This window comes from Lissotriton vulgaris, chromosome 3_1, assembly GCF_964263255.1.
Source record: "Lissotriton vulgaris chromosome 3_1, aLisVul1.2, whole genome shotgun sequence".
Taxonomy (NCBI): domain Eukaryota; kingdom Metazoa; phylum Chordata; class Amphibia; order Caudata; family Salamandridae; genus Lissotriton; species Lissotriton vulgaris.
The window spans coordinates 349,475,113-349,498,071 of record NC_141689.1 but is presented as its reverse complement, the minus strand read 5'-3'; the positions used below and the strand labels follow the sequence as shown (position 1 = coordinate 349,498,071).

At 43.5% G+C, this 22,959-nt stretch overlaps 1 protein-coding gene across 1 annotated transcript in view; it reads right to left on the bottom strand.

Moving 5' to 3' along the window:
* The window catches only part of OSMR (oncostatin M receptor), a 410,044-nt gene that overhangs the window by 9,926 nt on the left and 377,159 nt on the right, over positions 1-22,959 (bottom strand). Inside the window, exon 18 of the mRNA XM_086960555.1 lies at positions 13,960-14,032. Coding sequence (XP_086816681.1) covers positions 13,960-14,032 — 73 coding nt within the window. The remainder of the gene's footprint in view (positions 1-13,959; positions 14,033-22,959) is intronic.

The window sequence follows — 22,959 nt, the reverse complement described above, 5'->3', positions numbered from 1 at the left end:
CTGCTGGGTGCAGTTGTGAGTCCTCAGCGTTGGGCCACATTATGGATGAACTGCCCTCACTGAGGGATCTTTCAGAAGAGCCATCTGTGTCTCTGCTGGCTTGACAATTCCACATAGTGGCCGCTGTTTGTAGGGCATCCCACTGCTCCTGTAGCACTTGCTCTAGGTTGGGCACTGCTCGAAGCTGCGTTGGGGCTCTCTCGTGTCATGCAAGATACCTTCTCCTGTTTCTGGTTGTGCCGGGGTCATTACCGCTGCTGCTTTGCCATCTGTTTGGTGAGGTGTGGTGCCCCACAGCTTCCAGCCAGTCCCACGCCTCTTCTGCTGTGCTAAAGAATTGAGTGTAGCCATGCATAACTACTCGTAAATGGTCCGGCAATAGAAGGGACTGTTTGATGTCCAATTCCTGCATTAGTTTCTTAACCACTAGGAATGTGCTCCTTTGCTTCTGCACTCCCAGGGCGAGGTCCGGGAAGAAAAGGACTGATGAGGTAAATACCATGACCTCCTCCATCTTTAGTACCTCCCGAAGAAATGCATCTCGATCTTTAAAGTTCTCTGTGCTCTTTCTACTGCAAAGAAGGTGAAAAGCGTGTATGCTGGCATCAGGTATTTCAGCGATTCCTCTGTGTAGGCCACTGCATCACGTCCCTCCGTTCCCTCAGGCAGGCCCACAATGCGGACGATATTGCGATGGGAGCGTCTTTCAGCATCATCCATTCTACGCTTCAGCGTATGCAAACGCGTGGTGAGCTCTCATACCTTGGTGGTCACAGCTTTGGTGCTTGGGAGGATTTCTTCTAGTTCTGCCTCCATTTCATTGACTCTTCCTGCTAACTTACGGTGATCCGCATGTAGTAGTGTAAAGTCCGATGTGATCGAGTCTATGTGCCCTTCCAGGGACGTACGAGTTTGTGTCAGGAAGAGTCCGATCTGTGTCACTGCTTGGGAGTACTGAATCTATCTTGGATTCCAGCATGGTGGCTTTTGATGATTCCGCTGCCTCATGCTCTTGTTCTGGCTGTTTAGCGGTTGTCCCTGGCTGCGATGCAGCCATGCCCGTTCCTGCTCGCTGTCTACCCCTCCTTTTACAATACGCAAGCTATGCATGTCTTTGGTATCAGATCAGGCTGAATCGCAGTGTTTACGCACGCTGTGGAGCTTTGGTATTTCTTGTCTCGTAGGGCACCCACTATTCAGGTGGAAGAACTCGTGCAGCATGGGCTGTCACAATACGCTAGTGCATGTTGTGGTTACCTCTACGATCAGCTATTGGGGTTGCAAGGCAGGGCCCACCCATACTTTTTCACTCTGGTTCTTGTTGCTGTGGGTTGGGCGATATAACTCACTATATGCAAGTGGGAGCGCAGAGCCCAGCTGGCGCACCAGGTATCTTAACCTCCAAGTGTAGCACCTATAGTTTGGCCTAGGCTCGTGCAGCCTCCGGGCTGCCCCGCTTTACACTGCGGGAGTAGTGGGTACTATTTCACTGACGTTGTTGTGATGTGTTGCATACCGTCCCGCGATCGCTGCTTAGGGTACCTTCCTCTTGGGCTCTCGTCTTCAATGAGGACCCACGATTTGTTAACACATTATGCACTTGCCTTCGCTGCGCAGCACGCACCTGGGTTCCAGGCGCAACCACCAACGCCCGACCAGATTGGGCTGCAGCGTCTTCCCACATGTACCAGACTCTGCTACCGGGTGTCTATCGCTTGCGAGGATGTGTTGTGGTATGCTGTGCTATTGTAGGTGACTGCATACCAAGTCCACTGCCCCCGCATCTTCCTGGACCTCCACACAGGTCTTTACTGTGACTGCACTGCTCAAGGCGAATGCAGAGCTGGTCAGATAAATCCGCTGCGTTGGTGTCACAGGTATTGAGAGCGGCGGTGTAGCACTGATTCACTGGGCCTGGCGTTTGCCCGCTCTTGCACACCTAATGATTTTAATCGCAGGCAGACATTGGCTCAATACAGCCTCCGGACCTTTTCGGGTGATTTTCAATGCGGCACGATGCATCACCAGTTCTCGCCCATACCAGGGGGACACAGCTCACATTCTAACAGCGGCCTGGGCGTCACATCACCAGGGGTCTCATCACCGCAGGGAGATTCGTCCTTCCGCATCTCGTCTCCAGCTGGGCATGCCCCCAGGTGCTCATACGGGTCACCTGCGAGGGGGCCTATGCTCTATATAGGCCCTGGGACACTCACAGGCATGCAGGGTAGGAACAGTGCGCTTTCGCGTACATGGGCTGCTATGGTGCGGGACAGTCTATTGTGTAGCAGCACGGTTTTCCCATGACTTGCGCACTACCTGATGCTTGCGCTGCTCACCACTGACCAGATGCTTGGATATTCGGGTGACCACCTCGCCGTTGTCTGCTCCGACACCCAACGGCTCCAGCATTGTGCAGTGTTCACCAGTCGACTTGCCCTGCCACGACAAAATGGCTGTAGTCTGCTGGGTGCGCAGCTCCAGAGTAGAACTCCAGTAGCTTCCTGGCTTTTCTCATTTGCTCCGAAAGTCGCCCCTCCTCTGCTCAACGGCACCAGCTGCGCGTGGTGCCAGGTATGCAGTTTCGATGGCAGCAGTGGCTGGAAGCTATCAGCGGATAATCGGGCCTCGATGCGGAGCCACTTCAAAGTGCGACCACCATCTTGGCCAGTTAGCCACGCCCCAACAAACAATGATTGATATGGTGGAATAACTGCTTTTATAAAATTGTACCTATGGACAGCAGAATGTTTTAATTCAGGCATGGAGAGACACAGGAGGGACGTGAGATAAGATGTGGCCAAGCATCAAGAGCTGCCGCCTTTGAACCAGGGGACCCAGGTTTGAATCCCAGCCTGGGCACGTGACTCAACATTGTGTGATTCTGGGCAAATCACTTATTCTCCCTGTGCCTACAACATGTGTGTGACATGTATTTGTGTGCTCACCATTTGAGGTGCACAATCTTGTTTTTAGTCTCCTAACCACTCATGTAAGGTACAAAGATCATAGCTTCGTTCGTGTTATATTTTCCTTTTCAAAAAGTACACTTTGCAATTTTAGCACTATTGGAAAATAAGCACAAAACAAATGTTATTTTATTTGAAGCCCCAAAATATAACCCTACTTCCTTATATGTCAACCTTCTTTTAGTTTGTCACCCTTACAGTATCAGTGGTTTTTTAGTCTGGCTCGGCAGTGCAACTCTTTGCAAGATGTATTACTTCTCAAACATGTAGAGTGGGCTTTGGGTCAGCCCCTTTAACCATTGACTTGTTTGGGTTCCTTTCAGACTTTACTTTGAGAGAGCATTAATCTTATATCACATCAGCCCAGAGAAGGATCAGCTGTTTGACCTATGAATTCACCTTCTAGGAAGTGGTTCCACTGCAATGCATGAGAGACTATATAACATCTAAACAGAACACTCAATCATTACACGTCTCGTAAATTCAGTATATACAAAAACAATCCTTTTTGGCTTTTTTTTTCAATGCCAGACACACTGCTTTACGTTGAGGCGACACACATTTATGACTCGTGGAGAAACCAAGATTTGCTGCCGCTGGTCCACCATATTCAATCTTGGCTGCTGGAATATCCATTCGGTACAAAAGGGGGTGGTAATGGCCGGAGCATCTGAACCAATCAAACACTCACACCCAGTCAAAAGATCTGGGTTTAATCTATCACCGTTCTTTAGCCCACTCTGCCACCCCAGTTCAGACATGGCTATATGCAAATCAGTCTGACCCTGTGCCTCATGGGAACAGTCCAGCCCGAACTGCCAAGCCATGCCTTCCCTGGACCGGAAACAAACTTCAGAGGACCGGTTTCTGGCATTCCAGCCGTCTTCAGCCCGGCTTGCTTGAATCCAGTGGCAAAGTGAGCAAGGGACTTACGACTGAGCATACCCTGCCACACTCATGGTGGCCAAAAGCGGTACAAAAGGGGGTGGTAATGGACGGAGGATCTGAACCAATCAAACACTCACACCCAGTCAAAAGATCTGGGTTTAATCCATCACCTTTCTTTAGCCCACTCTGCCACCCCAGTTCAGACATGGCTATATGCAAATCAGTCTGACCCTGTGCCTCATGGGAACAGTCCAGCCCGAACTGCCAAGCCATGCCTTCCCTGGACTGGAAACAAGCTTCTGAGGACCGGTTTCTGGCATTCCAGCCGTCTTCAGCTCGGCTTGCTTGAATCCAGTGGCAAAGTGAGCAAGAGACTCACGTCTGAGCATACCCTGCCACACTAATGGCGGCCAAAAGCGGTACAAAAGGGGGTGGTAATGGACGGAGCATCTGAACCAATCAAACACTCACACCTAGTCAAAAGATCTGGGTTTAATCCATCACTGTTCTTTAGCCCACTCTGCCACCCCAGTTCAGACATGGCTATATGCAAATCAGTCTGACCCTGTGCCTCATGGGAACAGTCCAGCTCGAACTGCCAAGCCATGCCTTCCCTGGACCTGAAACAAGCTTCCGAGGACCGGTTTCTGGCATTCCAGCCGTCTTCAGCCCGGCTTGCTTGAATCCAGTGGCAAAGTGAGCAAGGGACCCACGTCTGAGCATACCCTGCCACACTTATGGCGGCCAAAAGCGGTACAAAAGGGGGTAGTAATGGACGGAGCATCTGAGCCAATCAAACACTCACACCCAGTCAAAAGATCTGGGTTTAATCCATCACCGTTCTTTAGCCCACTCTGCCACCCCAGTTCAGACATGGCTATATGCAAATCAGTCTGAACCTGTGCCCTCATGGGAACAGTCCAGCCCGAACTGCCAAGCCAGTGTAAGTAAGTGTGGCAGGGTATGCTCAGACGTGAGTCCCTTGCTCACTTTGCCACTGGATTCAAGCAAGCCGGGCTGAAGACGGCTGGAATGCACTTGTTTCCGGTCCTGGGAAGACATGGCTTGGCAGTTACTTACTTTTGTTTTTTGACATGCTTAGTATAAAGATAAAGTTGGAAACATTGTTTTTTTATGTGCTAATAAATTGGTGCGGTTTCACGAATATGCACAAAATGTGCAAGTCATTGGTATATCCAGCTCACTGTCTTCATTACGTACAGATTGTGAATGGGGATGGGAATATTTGGGATGGTCTAGAAATAGCATTTTCTATTTCAAGTCCAACAGACAGTGTTTCTTTCTGCTACAGCACACTGCTGAATGGAACTACACCAAACCCGGCATGAAGATATAACTGCTCAGGACAGGCCACTGTTGTGCTTTTATGTCTCTTCATTCTGCAGTTTAAGATACCGAAAGCTATTGAGTGGGTTTCAAAGAGTTCATCGTTAGCATATCTTGAGAACTGAGTTCAAGAATAGTTTGAAAACTTTGTGGTTTGAGAATTGATTTTAATTGGAAAACAAATCTAATTGGCAGAGGCAGTTGTTATTTTCTATGGTGCACTCGTCAATCAGTTTGAAAACCACTACAATAAGATTGGCTGTCATGACTGATAATTTGGATCTGGAGGTCATTACCCAATGCAAATGTTTCAAGCGTCATTCCTGAACTTATGTCGCTGAAAGATTCAGAGGAACCCAAGTGAGAGGAACAGGACGACACAACCACCTAAGTGGTGTATGAGAGGTCCAAATAAGGTTATGAGATTAGAGTACCAAAACAGTTTTTTTCACTTGTATTGATAACCCTTTCATTTGAAGAAAAACAAACAAAAAATAAACAATTTTAAAAATAAATAAAAAGGTCTCTGAAATCAAGGATTCTGTGGTTGATGTCCTATTCTTAGAGGCTGCTAAACATAGTCAAAGCCATACCGTTGCTGCAGGAACTACAGGTCAGTGGTGCAGGGTTTGGCTTTTGGCCTTTGGACCCAAGTCCAACAGCCATATTTCCTTTGGACATGGGTATCATGCTATGTGTGCACTGTCCAGAGCTGGCTAGAAACTTTGACGGTTAGCAGGAGGTACTGCCATACTAATGGATTCAGACAGACAGACAGAATCATTGGTCTATGGAGCCAAAATAAGAAACAAATATTGACTCAATTACCATGATATAGAAATATTTTACCACATTTAAGAAGATGAATTGTCTGTTTCTCCTTTATCCTCTTTATTCAAATTTCCTATGTCTATCTCTGATAAAAGGCAGTACAAATGTTAGTTCCTTAAAGAAACTAAGAATATTTCAAAATACACCCCCCTCCTAACTGCAGTACTGTGCACAGTGGTGCTAGAACAATTTACATAGTGGGTTGCGGCCATCATTGTTACATCACTGAAGTCATATGGATTGTGAAAAATCTAAACAGTACGCAAAATAAGTATCGCAAATGAGCTACGTCCATTCAGCAGAAGAGTAGTACGTAGCGGTGGTGCATTTAGGAGCATACTGTCACAAAACAATTACTGTTACAGACAGCACATTTTTTCAAAAATTCACACTAATATGCAGTTTAACGACAAAACCATACGAGGGAAACAATACTGTGTGAAAGTCGAGTTTCAGGAAATATTTATCGTCGACAAGTAAAGTGTCTTGACTTGGTTTGAGCTTATTGAAATATTTGTTCTCATCAAACTTATGAATTACAAAAAATTTACTTCATTTGTGCTTCCTTATTTGCTAATATATTTTCAAATTATTTGTAGTTTATTTACCAGTATTTAAATTTTGTTGTGTCTTAGAAAAAAAACTGCGATCCCACAGCCTTTCCTTTTACACTCTCTGTACCCCAGCAAGATTATCAGATAGTTCTTCCTACAAAATGCTCTATCTTTGCAGTAAAAGAGAGAGAAGTAAACCCCAATCTTCATGTTAAAAGAATTAGCAGCAAGTTGTTAGAAGAGATTGCCTGACATTTGACCTCTGCCTTTGAACATACCACAAATGTGTCAAAAAAAATGTTAAAACATCTTTATTGCTCATTCACCTGCTGAACTCGAGCAGAACTACTACTACCAGTGCCCCTGATCCTACGTTCGGAAGCAGGAGTCTGAAAGAACTTGACAAATGATGAGGATGATGAAAGAGAATTTGTAAAGCCCATGTGATACTCAGCAGTTTATCTTGGCACCAGGAGATGAGTGCTAGTAGGACAAAAGGTGGCACTTAGAGAGAGGAACTAGCATTTTTCAGAGATTTACAGAAAGAAAAGTGATTGTGGATAGGACAAATTGAATGAGGGATGTTATGGATAAAATGCAAACCGGAACCCCTAAAATTCACTGTTGAATGTGATGCCCTTGCATTTGAGAAAGAATTCCAGAAGGTTTTTCTACTGAAGCCTAGTTTCTTCATTAGAAACAAATTCTGTTTGCAGCATCTCTGAACCATAATATCCTTCTTAACATTTCCCTACCCATACCTCACACACTACACATTATGAGCAGCTATTGGCTTCTTGTTTTCCTACCACATCTCTTCTCTCACCCTCTGGCTCCTAAAGTCTTTGCATACTGATGCAGAGCTTCAGCATAGTGTCATCATCCAAAAGGGTTGCAGGTTTGCAGACCAGGTGGACCATAATGCTTAGAGAAGGTCCCCCTGGTGGATTAAGAAGAGAGTGGAACAGGTGATCAGCACTCCTGGGTATCTTGGAGGTAGTAGTGTGTTCATCCAATGAGCAATTGCAGGATTCGGAGCTCCAGAAGAATATGATTTTTCTATGAATGCCTCCAGTTGCCTTACTGAATACATCTCTATAATCCCGTAGAGAGTTATAAAGTGTGATAAAAATGAACCAAGAGTAAGGGGTAGAAAATCTCAGTGCTGTGCTAAAAGGCTTAAAGGAAAAATACTTCTCATTTATTAGACGTGTAAATTATCCGTAAAACTACTGGAGAGCATAAGCCAATAGATCTAATGAACAGCGAATAACTTACCATGCCTGTAAAATGGTTAGATTCACCAAATGAAGATAGTCTAGGAGTGAATGAATATCCTCAATTGTTTATTCTTAAGTACTACATTAAAACAAACATTCTAGCCAATGCTCCTCAGGCAGCTCGCTGCCCACACTATTTAAAAACTAAACATTCCCTTACAGACAGTCTTAACTCACCTAGTTCTAAATGAATGTGACATTTACATGTTCCATTGGAAAATATACCACAATGCCAAGTTAAGGCCCCATAACAATTTGATCGATAAGCAACATGTTGTTTCAATAATTACTACAGCAAGGTAAAGAACTGAAGCTGACACATAAATGCTGCAGAAAAATGAACAGAACCGTACGGTACACGACACCAATGGGAATCAAAGGTTAGGGCAGATAAGTTGCAATTGTGGTGGTAGAGAACACCACAATTTGTAACTTTTTATCATCGTTTGCCATCAGAGACTCCTCCTCTCTGAAGAAGCTAAAGACCTGGCTTTTCTGAAACAAACCTATCATAGGCAGGGCTAGGCACACACAGCTGCTCAGCATTCCCTAACAGGTGATTTACAAATACACATAACATAACATAGAATCCTAGAATGTTTTAGATAGCCTGGGTCTGGAATGATTTTGGGTATGCATGTTGGGGGAAAGAAAGTTCGTTAACCCATCTGAGGTGGGTTACATGAACTTAAATATAGAGGAAACCTGGATATGGAACCCTTCAGAACTTCAAGGCAATGTGCCCTTCTTTTCTCTGGCTAGTAAATCATTAAAAGGGAAGTCTTTCTTGCAGGATAGGAACATTTTGTAGGGTTAATACAAAGGTGCAATATACCCACAGATTTCAGCAGCCTGTCAGTTTGTGGCTGTAGTATAAATGCCCTTTTTTAGCTGATCTTCAGGTGTGGGATGTTAATTAGATAACTGTTTATTTGCAATCTATTCAACAATTATGAGACCTGTGATTAGAGTTGTTCCAGTTGGCAAGGAATGTAGATGATATATATCAAAAATTCCCTAAAGACTTTATTAGTTGGAAGGGCTTTCAGATAGAAAATAGGAGTTTGTGTCTAATCAAACTGGAAGACAGACCTTTTTCTACAATCTGGTTGAGTGGACCTATTGATAACTGGTGATGTGTGGGTCTTCAGTTGCTCCCAGAAAATGTTCCTAATGTTTTTGGCTCACAGCAGTGGTGGTGGAAAATCGCTATGGAAATAATGTCAGGTGCTATGTATCTATAAAGACAGACGCCAGATAATTCCTCTTTATATTCAGCTTTCAGGAATTACCATTACCCTGCCAAAATATAGAGAGTTGGTTATACAAATATATGACTAAGGTATATTATGTTACAATTACAGTAATGTTCAGTGTTTCAATGACAAATTACTTAAGATGCGGTCCCTAGGTGAGGAGAGCAGATACAGCGGCCGAGGGTCTGCCTTGACGAAGGTGTGACTACAGGACCCCCTCCTCCCTTGGAGTGATCATGACGTATATTAAATAAATAAATGCAATGACGAAAATATACTCAGTGACACAACACCAATCGGTGATCTTCGTATGTATGTTGTGTGATTTAGCATGGCATTCGAATTTAAGCGTTCCTATTGAGGGACACTAAGGAGTGGTACCAAAAGGAACTAAGTTCCTATGCTCCTGACAAAGAGCGAATAGGGGCAAGGCTCGAAACATGTTGACCTGAGAAAGTAGACACATCATAACCTACGTTTTCTATACCAACCCCTGATTTTAAACCAGACCGACTAGAGGCAGGAATAAAGTAAAGAGACCTACTAGTCTGGTATTTTTAAACTAGCTTAGCACCTTCCCTCGACTCCCCTCCCACACCATTGTCTTTATTATTTTATAACACCTTTAAGTGCTCGCACGTATTCATTAGGTCGCAGCACGCCCTGATCAGCAGCGGATCGGGATGAACCCCAATGATGAAGCATACCACCGTGGTGGTTGAGGGTTTATTAAGAAAAACAGCATTTTTCTTTCCTTTCTTTTTTCCCGTGGAGTTTTTCTGTTTTTATAATTCTCCCTGCTGGATTCTTGTTTTTTGTATTGATAACTTACTTAAGGTGTCTCTTTGTCTTGCAGAGATCCAGTATAACCTGAAGTGTTCCATAAACCCAGACATGAGCGATGACAGCTATGTTTTCTCTAATATCCGATTCCCATTTCCCATTTGAAACATTGGCTTTCATGTTCTTGTTTATGTGGTCAGTGGTCGGGATGGTGAGTGAGAGAAAAGAATATCACTTCCATTGGCTCCATTGGATCTTGGGCACAAGGTTAGTGCAAAACCTGACAAATAGTCAGAGGTTTGGTTCACTTCTGTTCATTTCAGTTCAGTGGAAATGCTTTAGCACAGTGAGAAAGAGATCTGGATAGATGACAACATCCGTTTTAAAAGATTAATATATACCCTACCGCCCTAACATGGGGTCATCCTTAAGTCATACGTCCTCTTGAACGTTTGCTTTGTTTCATGTTATATAAGTTAAACATGTATTCTCTCCTCTTTATTTGTTCCACACTTACATGATCATGCCAACCTGGCCAGTTCTAGCCGTACTCTTTCACAATCTCCCAAGCTGCATCCCTGCAACAGCCTCTAATGAATAAGTAAAGTGTTGCTATCATCTAACCTCAGTAGGACTAGGAAATAGATTTCAGTTTTAAAATCTGATTTTGTCATGAAGTATTTAATCCCTTAAATGAGTCTGAGTTGGTCCTGGACGCTTTCAACTTCGGTGTCAATATGAACTTGTAGATTTCTTTTGTTATTGAGGGTTAATTCAAGGGAGATGGTGCTTTGGATCATTGTAGTCTTACAATCCAGAACATAAGGGAAGCCAACTATGACTGCTTAAGGAAGGAGCTTCTTTAGCAGGAAATAAACAAAAATTTGATTTTAATTTGGGTTCAGGATGAGGTGGTGTGTAAATATTTTGGACCGACAAGCATCTTAAGAATGTCTTAGTATGGGGCCAACTGATTCAATGTAAAGGTTAATGCTAATAGATGGATTGTAACACCAAGGCACTGATTATTTGTGTGCAGACTGATAAGATAGAGTATTGCAAAGTTTCATATGTTAATGATGGTTTTTGAGGTAGTAGTGGGAGCATCTCAAGACTGTTCAATCCAAACCCATTTGATCTTGGAAGTATTTAAGTAGAGGAGAAGGATTAAGAGAATGAGAGTACACAAGTCATCATTATCAGGCATGCATAATTTATTTATTTATGAAGTTTTATATAGCACGAACTTGACCCTAGTAGGGTATCAGAGCGCTGTACAATTGCTTAGGCAAGACAAAAATATGACAACCAAGAAATACAAATGCTGTTCGGTTCACTCTCGGCTCTCATCTGCCTCTCTGTCATCATCTACATTCAACACAGTGGTCAGAGTACTAAATACAGCTCTGAAGTCATAGGTGCTGGAAGAAGCGGTGTGTGTGTGTGTGGGAGTGGGTGTAGTGCCCCCTCCCCCAAATAACCATACTGGATTTCTGAAGGCGAACAAGCATCAAATGTCAGTCCCGTACTCTTTGTAAAGTGAACTATGTGACATTCTTTCTGGTGTGAAAGGAAAGGCAGTAGAATGTTGTTATCTTGTAACCAAACAAAAATCAAATACCTATAAATTAACTGTACAAATTTTTCCAAATAAACAGTTAGGAAAGCACACATGAAGTGCTTTCTTTATAATTCTGAAGTGTGATGGAAACAAAGACTTTAATAGGATCAAAACAAATCAAGACTCTTTATTTGGTGATGCACAAATGACAACTATTTGATGAAACTGATTTTTTCACACATCATTGTTGTGTGCTATATAGTTTTATCAATAAAACTCTCTGTCCAAATTTAGTGGTGGTAGTGTGCTACCACACTCCACTTTAGTAATATATTTGTGACAGTGTGCTGCAAAATGCAACACCAGCTACACACTACACCCTTGCCACTTTCTTGCTGATTGGGTGTGGCTCCTTTGTGACACTAGGATGTGTGATGCTTGCATTTTTTAGAATCCCTATACATTTAGCGATGGCAGCACGCCCAGTATGAAAATGCTCCAGCACTAATGAACTATTGAAGGTTGTAAAATTGCTTGTTTTATGAAATTATTTCAGCTGAGTCTTCATAATACTGTCAAGGGATTTCGCAAGGAACAGTAGATGGGTAACAGGTCACAAGTTGTTCTTGTCTTCAGGGACAGCTACTGCTTTTTTAGAAGAGGAGTGACTTGCCATATATATAAGCATCAAATAAACAAATGGTGGTGGGAGAAATGCTTGAAATAAGACTAGCCACTGACAATTGCTCGGGGTAGCATTCCAACTCATTGTTAGTTTGTCCACCACGCCACATGAGATTAGACCCAGCCAGATGTAAATAGCCAGATGTAAATAAATATTGTTCCTGCTCCAGTAGGAACAGTCCAGCCCCAACTGCCAAGCCAGGTCCTCTCTGAACCAGATCACAAGCAACTCAAGATGACTTTGTCTTCATTGGGCCTTTTCAGTCGAGTGCAGCTTGGTTCTCGCGGCACAGGGAGCTAGGGACCCACACCTGAGCATACCCTAGGCCACTTAAGGCATCACATTAAAAAACACACAAAAGGTGATGGAAGGAAAGATTGTAATAAGTCTTACCACTGACAATTGTTTGGAGTAGCATTCCAACACATCATTGTTTTGCCCACTATAGCATCTCAAATTAGGTCCAGCCATATGACAATGAGTCTTGGTCCTGCTCACCTTTTGTGTGTGTGTGCCACTGGGTAATTATTTTGTCATTCATAGAGATAATGAGAGAAGCTTCAACTTAAGTCTTGATAGAGGAGGAGGGGGAGATGGTCACTTTCTGACCATATAGAACTTTAGACATTTGGAGATTCACACAAGGTACTTGAGGAACTACAGTCACAGGGAGTAACACCCACCCCCCCCAAAGAACAATAGCAGTAATCTGTGTTCAGTGTTTTGGGGTAGCACATGAATAACTTGTGTTTGTAATTATTACGTACATTTTTTGATAAGGTGAGGGGAATTAATCATTTCTAATGAGTAGGCATCTGACTTCATGAGAGAAGTATTATTCAAGCTCAGTGTTTTTGTAACATGATGCATGATAATAACAGTAGAGTAACAAGGGAAAGGGGTGCACAATTATCATTATAGGTCACTATGACAATTTCAAATATACGTTTGTACAGGTGTGAAATTAAATATAAATGCAAAGACAATTAACTGATCAATAGGATGAGTTGCAGAAAAATATCCATGACAGTCTCTAGGGGAATCAGTAACCAGTATTCCTTCACCAGCAAAGAGTCAGATGAAAAGAAACAACCTTCGTCAGCTACATCCATGACAAAAAACCAGGAGAAAAGTAAGATAACAACGAACTAAACTTTAGGAGACGCCTAAGTGGTAATTCTTTGTGATGTATTGGGGCCTAAGGAGGCCCTACTCAAAGTTCATGATTCAATGTTTATTCTTGCAGTGGTCAATATGAGAGGCTTCACTTCATGACAAATGAAGTTGATTGTGACAATAAAGGATTTTTGAACAATGGATTTGTGGTTAGGCTGGACTGCGACATGTTAAAGATACTTTACTGGTAAGTGTTTAGATTTATGTGAGCAGAGTGACATTTTGGAAGATCAATGATTATCCACGTTGTTTATGTAACTCATAGGACCCTTTCTTTTTAACTGAAAGTGAACTAGCCTATAACATAAAGTGAACCATTCCTAGCAAAGATCAGTAGAACCACAGGTTCATATAGGATGGTATTGCTTTGTTGGGGACATTAGTTCTCATATATTGAGCCCAGGCAGATTAGAACTTTATATTTGATATATAATTCCTAGTTGTATTTGATGCAAGCAAGGTATCAAAATACATTTATCATTAGTACTATTCAGCATAACGAGTATCTTCTGAGTAAAAAAGTTTTATTGAATGAAACAAAGGAAGCACATCTAATTCTCAAATATTGAGCTTGTAGTACCCAATAATATGCAAATAATTAAAATAAAGTATATTGGCATATGTTTTACCTTAATTGTGTTGGCCATCAACATTTTGCTCTTGTTTGGATCAGGGATTTGTGGGTACAAGGTGTCCTTTAACCTACATAATGCAGTGATACAAAAACAAGTTTATATATTCTACTCAGATGACCAAGAAGGTTCATATACATGTAGACAGAGCTTACAACTCTACCACCTTCACCACATAACGTAATTCAATAGGATATCTCACAGGATGATCTGTAATCATTAAAATCATACAGAATTAACACGTCAAGTGTGCATTACCACCTATGCCAAAGATAATACAAAACATGTGTGGCTAAGACACTCTTGCTTAAACCTGGCCCTCATGTTCCCATTTTCAATTTTTATTTTTTTAAGTTACACTCATATGTTTTTTTTAAATTGAAATGCATTTACTCTGTTTTAATTAATTCTTTTCTTTGTCTTTGTATTCCTTACAATGTTGTTCACACATACGGGTCTGACCTCTGTGTTATTTTTTTCGGCTTGTCCTCTTTCTATGTTTGCAGTCATGCCACACTGCCAGCCAGGTCTTCTCTAGTGTAGACCTCACAATAGAAGGCCCTAACATTTAAAATCCACCTCCTCACCAGCCCTCGAGCCAAGGTAGGAAAGGTAGCGATAACAGTCTACTACACCTTTGTGATCTCCACCCTAACGCTGCATTCTTGGCTGGAGACAGAGGTTTGACCCCTTATACTGCATCTAATTGAAGCTTGTGTTGTGCTTTAGAGAGGACTATAAGCAGTTATCTATTTTGGTACATTTCTGACTACCACGATTACTCCTCTGATTCTGAAAGCCTTCAAGCTATTTTGTTGGCTACATTTAATAATTGGGCGGATGGTAACTCTAGGTCAGAAATCTTAAGTAATCCTAGCCTACGATGTCAACAAACCACTGCCTTTTGCATGCCAATCGATATGCCACATTTTTCTCTGCTTTGATGAGGGCCTTGTTGATATTTATCAGATAGTCTGCTTTCACTGAACTGATCATGCTACTATTCTGTTTTCAGGGATATTCACTTCCACTACTAAGTCTCATCCTAGTTTACCTATAGACCCTGGTCTAAAACTCTTCATATCAACTTTTAGAACTAATTTTCTTCAACCTCTTCCCTTCTCGAGCCAGCCTAACATACAGAATGATCGAGGCATCCAATATATCTGTTGGCCCTGTCCTGCAGTATTCATTAAAGAGTTACTGCATACAATTATCAGAGACATCACATACATATGAAGGGGGTAGATTTACTGACATTTTGTGCTGGGTTAGCATCACAAAAGTAACTCTGACCAGCACAAAATGCTTTTTTCCGAATTGACTTTCCAATGCAAAACTTACTTTGCGCTGGAAAGTACCCTGAAAGAACGCAAAGCAGCACAAAGCAATGTGTTGCGTAACTTATCCCCACAGGGGTGTTACATGGGTGGTACATGGGCGGTACATGGGCATTCCCAAGCCTTTCGGTTGCAAAATCCTATCTACAAACAATAGTAGACAGGGTTTAAAATCAAACGTTGGCGCCATTTAAAAGGAGGCGTTAAGAGGAGAAATGTTTATATTTCTCCTTTCTTTTCCAACTTTGAATGCCTGCTGCATCGTGCGTTTACGTATAGTATTTTGTACTGGATGGAGGCACACACCCTTGCACTGTGGTGCTACGGTTTGTGCGTGGCACATGACAGCTAAAATAAGTGCCGGAGCTAGGGAGGAGAGAACCATATCTTGGTATATATGGTGCTCTCCTTCTCCTTCCCTGTCACGCAGCGAAGCAGAGCATTTTTGGCTGCTGCGCTGCGTTCTGTTACTTTTTTTTTATAAATCTGGGCCCTAGTGTGTGCCTCCTTTACTAACTGCCAAGTTCCTGACTTGCTGAAACAAGTTATAATATTCCATATCCTGAAGATGAATCTCTAGCCCTTAATTTCCATGCAAAATGAAATGTTACTAGGCAACCCCAGGAGTATGTGGTACAGAACAACCCGCTTTACACTACCACTCAGGCTTTATATAATTAAGTGTCACCTAAACAGCACTAACCAATATCAAAGAGGACCTCATAGCATTTTGACACCAAAAAACATAAACTGCACTTATGCTAGTACAGCATATGATCTCGTCAATGATGAAAGCTTGCTGACCAAGCTGAAGGTAACCATGAGGGAAGAGAATATTAAGAGTTTACAGGGGCCCTCAGCCTTCCCTCTTGCATATTTCACCCCTGAGGCGGAAGCCGGGGGATCTTTGCGCTCTCTTGTGCCACTTTATTTTGATTCACTTGAGTGTTCGCTCGTTATTGAAATAATAATAACGATCTTAAAAAACTGTAAATATTTTAGCAGACCATTTTAAAATTTCAGTCCCCACCTTGGTGCGAGACTTGCGTCGCCCGAGGTTGCTTTTGGACCTGCCCTGCCACAGCGCCGCCGTTATTAGGCGCTGGCAACTCATTTCAGCCACTTCAGCCGCCATCTTGCTCAGGGGAAGGCTGGCACTCTAGTTGATCGTTCCTCCCACCCTCCTCCCACCTACCCAACCATGGATATAAACAACAGACCCTCCCGTCCGCGCAGCGGGCGCGCCAAAGGCAAGCCCGTCTGCGCCCATCCGTGTACTGCAGCGCCCAGGGGCCAGGCCCCCTGCTCAACCTATGGAGGATCTGCCCACTCTGATAAGGTATGCTCCTGACCTACTAAAAAAGTTTATGCCCAACTTAGAGGCTTCATGTCGCCATTCCATACATCTGGATTTGCCTGTGAAAAAGTGCCCCCACAGTCAACACACACTTCGCCCCACACTGGAGCAGTCCGAGACTGTCGGACCCCCTTTTAAAATGTTCCTTCTAAACTGTCGCTCTTTGACTAAAATCGCGATGGAAATGTCAATCCTCCTCGAGGATATTAACTCTGACGCAGTATTCTTAACAGAAACCTGGTTAAGGGAAGAAACTGACCCAGACATTACCGCCATATTACAGAAGGGATACGGATTACAAAGGGTCGACAGGGTAGAGGGCAGAGGAGGAGGACTAGGCATACTTTTTAAGGATTGCTACCAATGCAGAACTAGTTCTGCGACAATTCCTACCTGCGAAAGTATAAACTTCGCACTTGACTTATCCCCCACCTTAACTTTCTCTGGCCTACTTATCTACCGCCCCCAGGCCAAATGGGAGATTTCATGAACCTTCTTCCATCCAAAGTCGCTGAATCAGCCGTCTCTCTGCCTCATTTTACGGTTCTAGGTGACATGAATATTCACTTAGACGATCCTATGGATCCTCTAGCTACCACCTTTCTGAACAGTCTTGCAGCCCTACAAATTGTTCAGAAGGTTTTGAACCTACACACAATAAAGGTCACCTGCTAGACGCAGTCCTAAGTAATGATCAGAGACTTAAGACTGGAAACCCAGTTCCCCTCCCATGGGCCGATCATTTTTTGATCCCACTCTTCTGGCATATCCTTAGCCCCCTCTCTGCGCCCCCTCGAACCACATTAAGAGGGAGGGACTGGGCGAAACTATCCACAGACCAGTGGGTAGATTTCCTCTCCACTATTCCTCGGCAGACCGGGGTTGACTTAGATACACTCTATACCCATTACGCCAATTGGCTACAGACCACCTTAGACACAATCGTGCCCCAGAAACCCCTTAAAGTGAAAACCAAGTCCAAAATATCACCTTGGTTCACCCCAGAGCTAAAAGAGTTAAAACAAAACTGCCGGAAGCTTGAGAGAACTTGGAGACGCACTCTCAAGGATAAAGACAGAAGTAGCCATCGAGAGGCAATCAAAAAATACAAAGCTGAAATTACACTGGCACAAGCTTTATTTTACGATGAAAAAATTACAACGTCCGCTAATTCCCCGAGGGAACTCTTCCGGATAGCGAAATCCTTGATCAGCACCCCCACAATTTTGCAGGACCCCCGTGAAGCCCAGACTCGCTGTGACAATCAGGCAGAGTACTTTTATCAAAAAATCCAAGCCATCTCCTCATCATTTGACCTGGTTAGTCAACACCCAGGGGGAACAGACACCCTTCCTCCTACCACGGTTTGCCAACTAGCTGAATTCCCACTGCTTGAAGAAGACGCGCTTAATACTCTCATGTTGAAAGTTACAACAGGCTCCCCTTCAGATCCTGCTCCCCCACGCTATCTCCTGAAAGTCGCAGATACCATTACACCAGTAATTTTAAATATCGTAAATATGTCAATCACCACAGGGAGAGTACCAGAAATCTGGAAATGTGCACAAGTTAGGGCTTTGTTAAAAAAAACTAATCTTGACCCTGAAAAAATGACTAACTACCGTCCCATCTCACTCCTTCCTTGGGTAGGTAAGCTACTTGAGAAACATATTAACACCAGTCTCATGCTTTATCTGGAAGCCAACCATCTGCTCCATGATTCTCAAGCTGGCTTTCGCCCTAAATTGGGGACAGAGGCGGCACTATTGACTGTCACAGAACTAGCCCGCAACCACATGGATCAAGGCGGCACCACAGCAATCATGCTGTTGGACCTGAGTGCCGCCTTTGATACTGTGAACAGTAACATCCTTATCTCCCAATTAAAACAGCTTTGAGTGATGGGAAGAGCCATTTCATGGCTACAGTCTTTTTTGGAAAACCGAACATTCCAGGTGGTGGAGGGTGACATTCATTCCAAAACTTGGCCTCTCAATCAAGGTGTGCCTCAGCGCTCCTCCCTGAGCCCCACACTGTTTTACATTTATATGCAACCATTAGCGGAGGTCATTCACCCTTTTGCTTTTGAAATTGTGACCTACGCTGATGACACACAGCTTGTGGTGGCCCTGAATCAGCCAGGACACATCCTGTCTAACTTGAACAGTTGCCTAGTAGCAGTCACAAAATGGATGGCCTCTTCCCATTTAAAACTTAACGGGGACAAAACTGAACTGATGTTCCTGGGGAATACAGCAGGCCCTAGACCAACTCTACAATGACCACCCTGTATGCCCCCCCCCCCCCCAGAACCAAAAAAGCAAATCAAAAGCTTGGGCATGTGGCTGGATAATACCCTTAGCTTTAACCAGCAAGCCACAATACTCTCCGCCACCTGCTTAGGGCTGATGCGTATGTTGCGGAAAATTCTACCACTTCTCCCTTTTCAGTCCCGCAAGATAATGGTCCAGGCCATCATCCTGTCCCGTCTCGATTATGGGAATGCTTTATATCTGGGTGCACCGACCAGCACACTTAAAAAGCTGCAAGTCACTCAGAACGCAGCAGCACGTCTACTGCTAGGCCTGTCCCGTAGTCACTCAGGGCACTGCTGCCCTGAGAAATTTACACTGGCTGCCCATCCAAGCCAGAGTAAAATTCAAGGCTATGTGCATAATGCATAAGGCCATGTGGAAAAACGCCCCCGCATTGATCTGTTCCTTTGCCACCCCTTACCATCCCCAAAGATCACTGCGTTCCAGCACGGCCTTTCTGACAACAACACGCAAGATCAAACGGGCCAGGTGGGGTGGACGCTCCTTCTCCCTGAATGCGGCCATGATTTGGAACTCTTTACCTTCCAGTCTCCGTAACGAGTCCAATCTTTTAAAATTCCGCAAAACTCTTAAAACCTTCCTTTTTTCTAAATAACTTAGTAGACCCTCAGAGATATGCATTTACAGCGCTACGAGGCCTTCGGGTAGTAATGCGCTTTACAAAACCCACTTTCATTTCATTTCATTTCATCCATTTATCTACTTTGGTGTCATTCCTAGGTTGCTCCAACCCACCATAGCATACAACATGTGGATGTAGGTCAGTACATTTCAGCTATTGGTTTATTTTATGTGAGTGTTGGCATTCTGCTAAAGTACAGTGTCATCACCCACACTTAAAGCAGTCCCCTTCAGCTCTAGAAACTGGTAGACCATTGTCAGTGGCGTAACGAAACTTGGGGGGGGGGGGAGGCTGCAAAGTGCATGGAGGGGAGCCCCAAGCTCCTGGAACCAGTCAGGAGCTCTCAGGCCCACCTGTGTACAGTGCCGGCGGGATAGCCCTGGAGTTCGAGCCCCCGCACTGCGGAGGCTGCAGGACCTATTGTTTCACCAGAGCCAATCTGAAGCCTCACACAAATAACTGGACACCATCTGTAAACCAAGGATGAGCTCCATCTCGCTCTGTGCGCTGGCCACTGGTCTTAAACTGACAACCAGCCTTCAGTCTCACACCAAGGACTAGTGTTCAAATGCAGCCAAAGTTGTGGCTCCACCCTGATAGCGAGGACTGGGCTCCAGTGTCACAAGTTACGCTAATTGAAATTTACTGTGTGGACAAATATCCTACCTCACACCTTGGGTCTGGTGAAGAGCTTTAAATAACTAGGGTTGCAAACAAACTCTGCATGGCTTTCTACCCAAACCTCTTTTTATCTGTCCCTATCTGGTTCTCCTTATTGAGACATGACTCCTTTTCTGTGTTTCACCAGCTCTCCCGCCCTAGTCATCGCATGCGCCAACTTGACCACCTACGCTTTTCTCTTGGTGATTAAATGACAACACAGCCCCTATAGCTGTGGGGTGAAAACTTATGCTTCTTGAACCGATCACGCTTTTGGGCATTTTCATCTGGTATCACAGTATTTATTCAGTAAGGGTGTGGACCGTCGCCACCCAAGGCCATGACGAATGCCAGCCAGATCCTGCCATCAAATAATCAAGTTGCTCAAAATTAAAATGATAGCATGATCCCTCACGCCTTCTTGTGCCACTCTGATATGGAGCTGCTCCAAGAACAACCTAAATCAAAGTTTGATGTTTGCTCTAGTTTGAACCTGGAGCATATAAAAAGGGCACCTCTGGATAATCGGCATCTGGTGTTCGCTCCAGATTAACATAACGAAGATGAAGATTCTGGTATGACATGTCAGGGGTCTTTCTCTTGCCTTCTAAAGGCATTAAATGGAAAAATAAAACACAAATGACTGTTTGACCCAGATTGCAAATAAACAGTTCAAGACCATCGTGCCATTTTTTTTATAACCAGTTTCTCTCTTCTAATGAATGTAGTCTGTGCATGATTATTTTGCAATCTGACCAGTATAATGGGGGCTTTCAAAAGTAAGTGAGAAATTAATTGAATTATTTTGGGGAAATTTAAAACATAATGTCCTCTTGGATATGACAACTTTGTGTGAATGGATGTGATTTTGGAAATGTAAAATACAGTTTTTTCTACAGTTATGACTGTGTGTTTAGATACATGTATGTATGTGGTGTGTGTGTGTGTATTTGTGTCTGCAAGTCCCCTTGGACCTTAACCAAGGCCACTAGAATTATAATACAAGGGGGATCAAATTAGGTCGCCAGGTTGATTAAATAAAGTGGTCAAAAGGCAAAATATGCATTATGCAGTAACATTCTGTGGCTGTGTTGTTTTGCCATTTCAATACATACTAATACTTCAGTAGTCGCAGTTTAACTGTGTGATACCGGAATATTGTATTACATAAATATTGTGTGCTAAATAGCATTTATAAAAATATTACCCAACTGGAGTTAATAATAGAATGCACACCCAATGCGATGATATATTTGTAATGGGACAATATTTTTGTAATTGATATTCAGAACACAATACTTATGTCAGGTGATATTTGTGTTCAAGATGGTCTGACATACAACTATCGAATATGAATAAACAAACAACAAAAAGAACGGTGACCAGTTTACCTTTGCAAGGTGTCTTCAACTGCAAGGCAGCCTATGTGACACTGTTAAGTCAATATTGATTGTTGAAATGATGCAATGTATCGTAGTTTCGGAACAAGTTCATTTTGCGGGAAGTGCTTCGGCATCGGAATTGCAAAATTCTAGCCACACTGGCTTTGACCAGTGCTTGAAATAGCGGGAGAGAAGTACAGATGTTAACAACCTTAGAGTGCTCTTGTCCCACTGAAGTGCTGGCGCTCTCCCATTGATAGTAATGGGTCCTTCTTGAGAGTGCAGGCTCTCTGCCAATCAAATAAAGTGCAGGCACTCAGAACCCCACAATGCTTCCTCATCCACAGCACTGCCTTTGGACTATAACCCTTCTTAGTGTGCAATCGGTATCCCTTAGAGTGGGACATGTTCCGCTCAGTTTCCTGGGGGGCATAAAATGGGTGATGCCATCCCCACGTCCCATCCCATTCACACACTCACGTAGTGTTTATGTATGAAAGGGTCTTTGGCTGTTAGTACTAATCTGTAATAACAAACATTTTAATATTTTTTACTTTCTTTTCTTTGAATTAAAAACATTTAGTTCCCAGGATTATTTTACATTGAATTAGGGTATGGCATAGGTGTGCACAGTTCACATTTCAAAGTCAGGTCTCGCTACGCCCCTACAGATGTGAGATGCAAGCACTATGAAATCGATCGAGTCCATAGTGGCGACCTCTCCCATATTTCCTTCGGTTTGTACATTTCGCTGTCATTTTCACAAAAAATGTTATCGTACCCTCACATTCTCAGACACAAATGGTTGGTAGGAGGAGGAGACGTAGTACAATGGAAGGCTATTTGCATCTTCGACATCTCACGAGATGAGAATGAAATCCAAACAGCAACTGATGCAAAAAAGAAAGTTTCTGATGAAAATATGTCAAGAATGGGGCTGTCTGTCGTGACATTGGTTAGTTTCCCAGAAACTCTACTAATTCGGAAAGGCTGGGAGGGCTGACGTGGAGTCAGTCATCTCTCACTAAACACATGCACCAGGTTATGCTGTCCCCTGGGGCCCGAGACCCACCAATGAATAATGTATCAGGAATGTTCATTTTATCCCATCCTGCCATTGGCTGAAGGGGAAAGCAAAGGTGCCCCTCTGAAGTGTGTGCCAAAGAAGATGGATCTAGGGACGGTGCAAATCACAAAGAAAAAAAACACCTTTCAATCCCCAGGATCTGAGTCAGATTGATGGTCTCCTCCTGCCATCGTTAAAGTGCTTTGAAGGAGAAAGGTGCAATAGCGTGCCAAA